Here is a 12,374-nt window from a genome sequence, read left to right as displayed (position 1 = left end):
GAACGATGAGGGACTCGAACCCGCGACCTCTCGCGTTCCGTCCGAGTGCTCATCCACTGAGCCAACCTTTCGAGTGACGTATCGTTAATAATTCTTGTATATTATGTCTTGTTCAACTCTCAGGTTGTGGCTTCACCTACAAGATCTACTTTACAGTTGATAACCTGCTCAACCCCAATATTTGCATATTAGGAAATTAACTTGAGTTATTGCTCTTGTAAATCTAAACAATTTCTTATTTTTAAAGTGATAACTCTCACTTTTGGGATTAAAATTTGAATCACTGTTTTATACACTTAACCATCTTTTTACAACACAGTTTAATGTATTTTTAACGTTCAAAGAATACAAAAAGATGATATCTATACCATGATGTATTGTAGTTTCATTTGCTATTTATTTTCATTAAGTAATGATTGATTCGATAGTCATTAGTCCTTAGATGGAGAGCTGTTAATTGAAGCTACATATTTGTGTGGTGTTATTTTACTCATGTGTACTCAGATCTGTTTAAAAGGCATTTATTTTCTCAAAATAATTGATTCCTTTAGAATTCTTTTGGATGTCATTTCAAATATACTAGATACTACTACCGCTTCGGAAACAAATGGCACTCTGTGAGAGAAGAAGCGGGACAAATAACTCTCCCAGCATTCTTTTTTTGCGCTCTTTTTAATAAAAATATACAATATTGTACTGGTATGCTATTGCTATAAAATAATCATAATCTAGTCCCAGGCTGTACGATCACTTAGATATTCAGCTGTGGAGTAATAGGATTTACGACAGCCATTTTTTAATAAAACATTTAAATTTATTTATAGATAATGTCTGAACAGTGGCTGGGACGTTATTATAAAAGTGTATACATTTGTTTAAAGATAAAACTTTTCAGGTATTTTCACAACCACACCTTGTTCCCATATTAATGAATTTGGAAAAGGCCATCGCCGACAATGTTTCTGGGAGATACAGTCCCAACAATAGTTCTTATGGTCAAAGTTTTGAACAAAGGTAAGGACTGAACACTTTACATAATTTCAGAAACTATTTATTTAATTTGAATATGTATGAGGAATTATTTAAACTGTTTTAGATATGGTTAAAGTGAGAAAAAGGAATATTTTAATTAATTTTATAATGGTAGGTGAGACAATATATTTACATAGTTGATCCACACACAATATTATGCTGCCCACGAAATAGATAAGTTTAAAGTATGATTATTAAGACTATGATCAGTTATTATGTAATTTAAAGTAACAATAGAATATTACTTAGATAATTTATACGTCTAGATACACCGTGACAGATGTGAACACGTCGAAAAGAATAGCGGCTACCTGTTAAACTCTATTTTCAACAACGCACGCACACTACAACAAAGTGATATACGTATATCGAGTAAATGACGTAGCGTGCCATACACACTAAATTAGTAAATCTGGCCTGTTTTCATGCGTTGCCTATAACAGCAAGTTGCTCTATCTATACCAATGACGTTCCATACATATATGGACAATGCACGTCGTATAAAAACAATGCCGAAATATGGATCTATTTGAACTTCTGTACTTTCTGTTTTCAGAACAATACCACATAGGTACCTTCAAAAAAGTGTATACCAACTGTTGCCGATCATGTTTCTGTGATTTCTATCCACGATAGTGTGAATAGCGGTAATCACATACCGTGGGGTGACTCGTAGACTATAATATCCGACCCACGCCGGATATAAATAAACGTATCGAATGGAACGACGCATTTTCTACCAGTTCATTGTGGGTATCTACTACAAGCCGCGTACAACATTGCAACATAATTAAACTTTTCACATAGTTGTATTATCTACTGTCATAATAATAATTTATTTTGATGATTGCAAGTGATTGGAAATAACGGTTAAATAAAGTAGGATTTACGGCAAAACTGCAAATTGTGCCATGTTTTTTTCTAGAATTAAAAAAATCTCAAAATAGTGTTTTTATTACTACCGCGAATTTTTACTTGATGTTACATTAATCTCTATTCTTGTTGCAATGCCGGATTTAGAATTGTGGAGGAACCGGGGAAACAAACGAATGGACGCCCCCTGGCCCCAAATCATTTTGCAAATAAAATGGACAATTTTTTCTGTCTAGTTTCTATTATTTAACTTAAATGTAATGGGAAACAAGAGTTATCGGAAATCAAATTTTAGCATTGAAGAACAGAGCCTTTTGAGCTTTTTTCGCTGAAAAATCTTTGATGGTTTCGCTGAAATCCAGTTCCAGCCTCTACTGTCGTGGCCCCTCTTTTGTGGAGGGCAGTAGCCTCGGTTGCCCACTAAATCCTGTCTAGTGGCTCATAAGTGATATAATATTAAATTATATTTTTGTAGCTTTTCATACAATGGCATTTGTATGCTTAAGTGGGTGTCCATCGCAAAGCAAGCAATATCCGAGCTGAACATGATGACCACCTTTGAGTACGACCCGATTTGGACTGAAAACAAGAGTCAGCTGTATGTTGGCTTTGTACAGAAGATTCTTTCGGCGAAACTTCATTCTGAAAAGCTGCTTGAAGAGTACAGAAAAAAGGTGCATCAAGGAAATCAGGGTATGAACAAAATTATTATTATATACAGGGTGTCCCAAAACTCAACGATAACCTGGTACCGGGTGAGAGGCCAAGGTATACCAGTTATGAAAAAAATAAGAAAAAAAATCTATGTCACTAAGTCAAGCGATGACAGACATTTTTCGAAAATGTTAAAAATTTTACACCCTTTGTCGCATTTTTAGGTACTGTGATCGCAATTTTCACAATTTTACAGTGATTTTTTTAATAATGTTATCTCAAATAACAGTGCTATTAATGGTAACCACAAATGAAAGTAATAATCATTGTTAACTAAGTAAAATAAATTAAATTTTGACGAGTTATGGTTTATAAAATTTATGTAAGTCAACTTTGACACTCTACGTTGGAAAAAAAATGTACTACACTACCTATGGCAAGTTTTTTTAAAAGATGGCCCATTTAGTCTAGATTTCAAAATAGTACAACACTTGCCACTTTTCTTGCCAATAAAACTGCTATTTCGTATTTTTTGCGAAAGGAACTCATGGAAAATTTAATCAAAATAAAACGGTAAATTATCGTAACACTTTATTATCCTAAAATTAAAGCAGATGCTCAAATTGTTTCCCTCCAGCACGAATACAAGCTCTGCATCGCCTCAGAAATGACCTGTTCACCAGTCTTGCAAATCTCCTCGCATTGATTTCTTCTGATGCTGCATCAATTTTTGGCGCAATTCTGTTACATTTTGAATTGGTTTTGAGTAGACCTTTTCTTTTATGCATCCCCAACAACCATCCAGCAACCAACAAGCAACCATCTTGTTGATACCACATTTCTCTGTAGATGTTGAGTGGTACATCTTCTAGCAATGTCGGCAAATCATTTTGAAGAAAATGCAAGTAGGTGGCGCCATCTAAATTTTCAGTGAATTCAAATGGTCCAATTAATTGACCATTTAATATTCCTGTCCACATGTTGACTTTAAATTGGTATTGGGATCGATCCTCACGCATCAAATGCGGGTTTTCCGTATGCCAACTATGAAGGTTATGTAAGTTTAAATAACCATCTCTTTTAAATGTCGATTCGTCAGTCCACAAAACTTTATTTAGGAAATCCGGATCTTCACGAATTTTCGCTAACATGGTTCTGCAGAAATCAACTCTGGGTGCGTGATCACGTGGTAACAAGCTCTGCACACGTTGTACATGGTAAGGATGAAAATCGTATCGTTTTAAAATTCGATGTGCGGTACTCTTCGCCACACCCGTTGCAATTTCAATCGCACGTACTGAGGTACTGGGGTCATTTTCAACTTCAGCGTCGTAGTTTCCTTGAGGTCTCCCACCAGATGTACGAGCACTGGGTAATCGTCCTTCCGAGTATGATGCGTGCACATTTAGGAAGACACGATAATCTGGGTGCCGCTCCACATTCGGGTACCTCTCCCGATACAGTCGAGCTGCCGCAGAGGCATTACAATGGCACTCACCGTAGATAAGATGCATATTTGCATACTCTTGCGGTGTGTACAAATGCGGCATGTTGTTCACACACAGTTTGCACAGCACAAAGTCCAAAAAACAAAGCCAGAGTCGTCAAGTACGGATAGAGTATCAAGTCCAGGGTAACACAAGCCAAAGTCGATAGTACGAAAGTAACACGATTACGAGAGAAGCGCAGTAAACGAAGAAACGATGCGTACTAAATGTTATTGTTTAAATTTTATTATGAACGACTGATGAGTCGTTGTGAGTGAGACGGATAGTTACGTCTCGTTTTGACAAATACCATAACTACTATCCATTTCTTTTTATCATTTTTGTTCATTACAAACAATGGAGACTTCGAACTTTTCAAACAAAAGAATATCAGGTATTTTTTTTACTGAGGGATCCCTACACATAGCATACGAAATAGCAGTTTTATTGGCAAGAAAAGTGGCAAGTGTTGTACTATTTTGAAATCTAGACTAAATGGGCCATCTTTTAAAAAAACTTGCCATAGGTAGTGTAGTACATTTTTTTGCCAACGTAGAGTGTCAAAGTTGACTGACATAAATTTTATAAACCATAACTCGTCAAAATTTAATTTATTTTACTTAGTTAACAATGATTATTACTTTCATTTGTGGTTACCATTAATAGGACTGTTATTTGAGATAACATTATTAAAAAAATCACTGTAAAATTGTGAAAATTGCGATCACAGTACCTAAAAATGCGACAAAGGGTGTCAAATTTTTAACATTTTCGAAAAATGTCTATCATCGCTTGACTAAGTGACATAGATTTTTTTTTCTTATTTTTTTCATAACTGGTATACCTTGGCCTCTCGCCCGGTACCAGGTTATCGTTGAGTTTTGGGACACCCTGTATACCTCCGTATTGTATTATATGTATGTATTGTATACGAGCTAAGAGTTGGAGACGAGCAGGACGTTCAGCTGATAGTAATTGATCCGCCCAACCCAAAAATTCTAGCCGGCACTACAATTGCGCTCGTCACCTCGAGACGTAAAATGTTAAGTCTAATTAATTTAACTAGCTACGGCGCCCTTCAGACCGAAACACAGTAATGTTTACACATTACTGCTACACGGCTGAAATGGGCACCGTTGTGGTACCCTTAATCTAACCGGCTTCCTGTGCAAAAGAGCCTCCCACTGCTAAATACTTACGCCTTGTTTTGTTTAAGGAATAAAAAACCATATTCTTAACATAGGTACTTTCTTGTTTTCACCTGCAGTAAGGTAAATTATAACCAACTAGTTTAAATGTATATTTACTATTGTAATATATTTTATTTTCAGAGAAATTAAAGATTCCTACAATAATTGCAATAAGACAGCAATACCTGGTAGATATGACAACTATAGACCTATTACGATACTCCCAATAATAGATAAAATTGTAGAAAAATATATCTGTAATGAAATACATTTGTTTTTTTTTAAAAAATCACATCCTGAATAGTACACAGTATGACTTTCAACCACAAAAAAAAACAACACAATTGCTTAGTGTATTCACGGAAAAAATTTACGAACAACTAGATAACAAAAAACATGTAATGGTTGTATTTCTGGACTACAGCAGCGCTTTTGACACTTTGAGGCATCAAACATTATTAAATTGCCTACAAAACTGTGGTATACGGGGTAATATGCTTCAATGGTGTAATAGCTATCTAGAAAACAGAAAATAGGTTGTAAAAGTTAATGATACGTACAGTGACCCAATATCTGTGTCTGAGGGCACAGCTCAGGGCTCGGTAATCGGACCATTACATTTTCTTACTTACGTGAATTGCATACCAAACTAATAGAAAAATGTGAATTATTCCAATTCGCTGATGGCACATGTGTACTAGCTTACGGCGATAATCCTAAAGATGCTATCACCAATCTTCAAATAGACTTAGATAAAATAATTAAATGGTCACACGATGTGGGATTAGTATTAAACGCCAAAAAGACAAAATAAATGTACATAAGTACAAGTCACAATAGAATAAAATACGAGCCACGATTAATAGCACACAGCCACGATTGCTTGCACACTAACATGCTTAACACAATTACACATACCAGTTGCAAATGCGAAGTCATTGAGGTTATAAGGAAACAAAATTATATGGGGCTTGTCATTGACAATAGGCTGAATTGAAAAGATCACATTGATATAGTGTGTCACAAATTAAGAGCCTTACTTGCAAAGTTCGCTGTGATAAAGGATAGGGTTCCTTATCAGATTCGAATACTACTTTATAAATCTTTGGCTGAATCAATCATAGGTTATGGGTTTTCAAGCTATGGAAGGACCTATAAAAGTCACCTTGGCAAAATTTATACGTTGCAATTGCGGATCTTAAAAACAATTGTACCGCCTAATATTAAAAAAAATGTCCAATAATAATTACCATAAACTATTTAAATATTGCAAAATCCTACGTTGTCACGAAAAAATAAAAATGACACTACTAAAGGAAGAGTACTATAATGAGAGCCTCAAAGTATTTAAAAAGAAAGACGAAAGCAATATATTATGTACTCGTAGTATGGCAGACTCTAAATTACTCTTAGCAAGATTTTCAAATATTTATGGTAAGAACAGGCTCAAGTATTTGGTTCCTAACCTTATTAATGAACTGCCCAAAGTCGTAAAGCAGGACCTGACAGTAAAGAACCTGAAATATAAATTAAATCAATATTTTCTGTAAAAACTTAACTAATGTTTTAATTTATAAAGAAATAAAAAAAAAATCTCCCTCCTCTCCGTTCTTGCAGTGTTGTATTGTTTGTAAATAAAATAATCACTCTGTATATAAAGCAACAATACTTGTAGTGTTAATATTGAGGGTATTTGTAAGTTATTTAGTTTGTAATCTTGTTCATAAAATTTCTTAGCACCTAAATGTTTATGCTTTTGTTTTGTTTTTTTTTTTTCCGTATAATTAGTATTTTAAGTTGTTCTGTAGTTTTAAATTCTTTCATTTTTCTTTAAAAATAAGTAATTTAATTTAAGTAGTTAATTAAGTATTAAACTACCATATATTATATGTCTACCGACGACCTTATTGTACACGGTAAAACTCAATTGAGTTTATGTATGTACAATAATTTTGTTACCTATACTATGTAATTTATTAATAAGAAATAAATAAATGTTTATAGATATATACAACTAGCTGACCTTGACCGAAACCTGCTGGAGGTTTCGGTCAATTTTGTTCTGCATTGCATGTAATGGATAGCATAACTCTTTCTCTATCTCTAAGGGATTTACAAAAAAAACTTCACCACAATTAATGGTAAACCTTGGATGTTCAATGGCATTTTCTTCAAAAACGACGTCAATACTATCACACAAAAATCAGTAGAAAAAAAATGATTGAATTAAGTTAATTTAAAAAATAACACAACATAATAAAATTATTTCATAAACTACGGCGCCCTTCAAACCGAAAAATAAATAAAACTAGCCCAAAATGAGTAACTCTTTACGAAGTGTTTTTATTTTTTGTAGGGTTGTGGTGCAGCGTAAAGCAATGGTTTATGATAGATTATCATGATGAAGAACGGGTGATGTTAGAGGAAGCTGAGAAGGTTCCGGGATATTTAAATAGTTGTGTCAATTACTTCTCTACTATACTCTTGGTAAGTGAATTTTCCCGCACATTAAATTTCACAATAGGAAACCAAAATATTATGCTTTTTATTGCTCACACTCACTCACATACACGCACCAACACACAGGCGATAAAAAGCACAACCAGGATTCAGCCAGAAAATATTATAATACTGCTGGAATCACAGGAAGCTTGGGAGCTACGCACCCAATAGAGGGAAAGAGTCCAAATAAGGCAAGCATCGAGTGGAAGTAGCTGCTAACAGCTAAGTCCCTCCCCGTGAAGAAATACTTGACGGCAATCCCGCGGGGAACAACGAGGGAACAGAAGAAAGAGGCGGGTTTTTAGTCGGTATAGGTCACCAGACCGAGTCCGACATACGGGGTCCCTGATATCCTGACCCCACGATACGTAATAGAATTTTCTCCTCAGAAAAAAACACACACACAGTTTTCAGACTTGTTTTAATTGTGCGATAATTGTAAAATTTGGTTTTTAATAAGTGTCCTAAGGCTGACTGGGAGTCTCAACCACTAAAATGTAATTGTGATCTTTGAAATAAACGAAATTTATTATTGTTATTTATTTATATGTCATGGTAGATAATCCTTTCATGACACAGATTTCTATCACAGGTTATTACCATCCGATATAATATAATTAGGTGTGATTGTATTTTTTAAAATATTAATTTTATCTGCACTATTTCTGCCTGAACTCACTTGAGTCCTGTCTGTGAACATTATAACGCGCAAATTGTTTTAGTGAGAAGTATCAAGAAACATTGCTACTCTTTCAGATCAGCATTTATAGCTTTGGCAAAAATATTATCTAATTGATACAATCTCTACCAAGTGATACATCACTCGGTACACCGAGCGTTTTGATTAACTTGTGTAAAGGTAAAAATACATATGGGTATATACCTAATGTGATCATTTATTCAATCATTGCCTATTTTATCCTGATAAAATAATAGAATAAAAAATATAATAGTCGTATAGTGAATACTTGTAAATAATATGTGTGTATAATAAATATTAAACATAACTTTATATTTTAGGTGGATGCTGGAACATTGCCGCCTGTAGAAACCAATATAACTGATAACTCTATAGAGCATTCCTCATTTGCTAATTCAAATAATTTCTCGTTTTCCATTACTCAAAAGGTAAGCTTTTTTATACCTACTTAAAAAAAGGATTATTTTTAAAGCATATATTATATTTCTGAAGTCTCCTTAATAAATAATACCTAAATATCGTTAGTTTTGTCTAAACACGGACATATAATTTACGTACTGTTTCCATGGTAAGTGAGACCACTGCTAAGAGAGAAGAACACCAGTAGATGGGATTCATTAACTGTTAAAAGCAGACTTCAGAAAACCCCATAAAGTCTGTCAATTCGTACAATCATGGAGAATATTTAGTGTTTCCGCTTAGCGTAAAACTGTCCATTAAAAATATTAATTTATTTACTAATAACCCGACAGCTTTATATACCATTACAATAGACTTACAAATAATTTTACAAATATGCCAATTTAGGATGAAGAATAATAGTTTACAAAACTTTAATAGGTATACATCTGTTATTTAATGCTAATATTATTACATACGTTAATAATAATATTATTTAAGAGGTGTGTGTGTGTGTATAGTGCAGGTGAGTGAGGGTGTAGCTGTGCAGGTGAGTGAGGGTGTAGTGTTTTCGTGTTTATGTTATACAATTTTATTTTCGTGTGTTTTAAGTATTGAGATTTCGTGTAAAAAGCGTTGCTTATACGTCGCAAAAATGTCAGAACCTGTGTACTCGGTATTATATAAGTATGTTATACGTTTTAAAATATTGTTCTGGGCATAATTTGTAGTTACATGGGGGACGTGAAACAAGGCAGTGTGACGGGTTCTGTAGTCCGGTACGCTTAGATATATAGATTCTAATAATTCCGAACAGTCTATAAGGTTATTCCATAACATATGGAGTAATAGTAAATCGCTTTTTTTCCGCCGTATAAACAGAGATTCCATTTTAAAGCGTACACAGACATCGACATCGTATCCATTGTATATGGCGTAGGTACCTCGTGGTGGCTTTTTTATTGCCAAAAGTTTGAAATTTTTAGTAATAGAAATAGAAATATATTTATTTACCATAGGGAGTGAGACAACAACTTAAATAACAATAACATATTGCACCAACACTTGGTAAACGTCATGAAGCTACATCAGTCTGTTAAGGAGCTTTGACATGGAGAGAAGAACTGATAAGAAACTCCCAGCTTATCTTATAAATCATATAGTAACAAAAATGCTTAGCCTACTTAATTTACCAAGTAGTGAGAGTTGCATGTTGCTGGTAATTTACACAACACAAGTGTCACAGAACTTAATCAATAAACAAAGCTTTTGGCGAGAAGCGATGTGATTGGTTAATTTGATCTTTACGTGGACGCCACGCCCATATCCCCCGCAAAAATTGATTGACGTGGACTTAATAGTTGGTATTGTTGGGAAAATTCTCTTTAAATGTCTTGGCAAACGACAAACAACACAGACGTAACGAGCCACACTTATTGTTTGAATGTTTTGCTATAGTTTGTTTTTAGTTCTGATTTAAATGATTAATTTAAATATATATTTCAGTTAAGGAGCAAACCCACAGGATTGCGGTACATGGGTGACCCGGATCTCATGCCAATTACGTCTTACGAGAGCACCATTATTGTGAGGGCACTTCATCAGCTGGCATCTAAGTTGAATGAAATGGTATGATTTTCTCATATTTTCTATTCTTATTTTGTCATGTGTATTCGTGGCCAAACAGAACTGGCCTTATGACTTTTCCTTACATTCATAATTATATTTAACACAGCTTTGAATAATTAGAAAGGTATTCAATCTAGAGTTTTGTTTATAATTATTATTGACCGATATGTACTATAATATTAGAGCAATTAACAGTGTCTAAGTTTCAAGCTGTTGCAACGGATATGTTGTATCGAGGCTCTTAAGTTAAAATCTATTCATGTTAATGGCGATGTACCTTTACAATTAAATTCTAAGTCGATTTCAAGTAAGGATACAAATTAATGAAAAACCCTACTTAAATATTAACTACCGACTTTGTTCATTTAGATTTAAGAATAAAAAATCTTGTATCACCACTCCGTACTCGGGCAATCTAAACGAGTAATTTCAAAATATACTGTGTTGTTTTTGATAATACGGCCTATGCTCATTTAAGGCCTGTAGTGCCGAAATTCGATGAAAATTAATTTGTTGTTTGAATATGTAGGTTTTTTGTTTATAATTCGTTATTTCTTAATATATTCGACTTCAAATGTGAATAGAAATTTAAACGAAATATTTAATAAAATAACTTAGAAAGATATACAAGGTTCTCATGGAAATACATGTAAAAGGCTCAGTAATACATATTTTATATAATTAATACTCTCATAACAATATTTCTATAATATATATATATATATATATATATATAACAATATGTCACTGTGTTTTAAAAAGGCCAAGGTTCTAGAATTACATCCGTTTATGTGGTTTTTGGTAAAAGATTGTAATATTTTTTCTTAATTAGATACTTAAACAATAAACCAAAGAACAATGATTTGATTTTATTTATCAGATTCTTCGAATATTTATCAAGATATGAGTTTTTTAAATTAATTATGCATTATTTGTATCACTTACCTACCTTATACAAAAATGCGTAAAATGTCTCACGCAGCACAGATTGTTATAGCTTACTGGGTAACACGGTGAATATGTTTTATCAATCCCTTTATAATCCAGAGACCTGTTTATTATTAGAGCTCCAGAGGCAAACACAATTACGACTTATTTCCGCGCCACAGCTTATATTTTCAGTTTAAACTACATAATAAAAAGTACCTATCCCCCATGTCTTTTCCAGTATGGCGATGAATTTGAGCGGTTGTGGAGAAGCAATGATTTTTGGGGATATTTATGTCGAGAAATATTGCAAAAGCCGATGACAATACAGACGTACATCAAAGATGCTACCAGTGTTCAGAATATTATTACAAAGGAACTTCCTCCCAGGCTATCCTTCAGGAGACTGGGATCACATGTTGTTATTGTGTGGTTCATTATCGGTTATATTATTTTTCATATTTTCTCATACAGTATGTTGTCTTATTTGTTAATTTTAATCATGATGATCTCTTTTAAATTGTTTACAAAAGCGACATTAAAAAAATTGAAAATCATTAAATCCTGATTGCTTGTTAATATAATATACCTATTATATTTTTTAATATATTTTTACGCTGTGTGTTTTTGTTTTATTTTCTACTACTTAATGCTAGAAGACCCGATAGAAATTGATATTGTAAAAAGTCAGTATTAATAAGTTAAAAGAAAAAATGAAATAACAGCATATTTTCTAAAGGTCACATTATGTACGAGGGCTGCACTAAAAGTATCGGGAATGGAATATTTCCACTGTTCCTGTCATATTAAAATCTTTTTAATTGAAAACTCCTTGGTTTTAAAAATCGAATACCATTTATTTATTTAAAAAAGGTTCTCGGTCTTGTCACAAGGTCTTTTCAAACTTGTTTAGTCGTTGAGAAAATGGAATTGACTCGAGAAAATTCTAGAGCGATGATTTATTATGACTTTCGAAGTGGT

The 12,374-nt window shown here is 33.5% G+C and overlaps 1 protein-coding gene across 1 annotated transcript in view; it reads left to right on the top strand.

Annotated features, from left to right (window-relative positions):
- The window catches only part of LOC126966920 (sphingomyelin phosphodiesterase 4), a 32,917-nt gene extending 20,902 nt beyond the window's left edge, over nt 1–12,015 (top strand). Inside the window, exons 8-13 of the mRNA XM_050811208.1 lie at nt 896–1,014; nt 2,381–2,598; nt 7,593–7,723; nt 8,759–8,866; nt 10,344–10,466; nt 11,635–12,015. Of these exons, the coding sequence (XP_050667165.1) occupies nt 896–1,014; nt 2,381–2,598; nt 7,593–7,723; nt 8,759–8,866; nt 10,344–10,466; nt 11,635–11,961 (1,026 nt within the window). The 3' untranslated portion in view covers nt 11,962–12,015. The remainder of the gene's footprint in view (nt 1–895; nt 1,015–2,380; nt 2,599–7,592; nt 7,724–8,758; nt 8,867–10,343; nt 10,467–11,634) is intronic.
- Nucleotides 12,016–12,374: the final 359 nt, after the last annotated feature.

Source organism: Leptidea sinapis, chromosome 11 (assembly GCF_905404315.1).
Source record: "Leptidea sinapis chromosome 11, ilLepSina1.1, whole genome shotgun sequence".
Taxonomy (NCBI): domain Eukaryota; kingdom Metazoa; phylum Arthropoda; class Insecta; order Lepidoptera; family Pieridae; genus Leptidea; species Leptidea sinapis.
The sequence above is the reverse complement of the archived record's forward strand: the minus strand, read 5'-3'. Positions and strand labels throughout refer to the sequence as shown.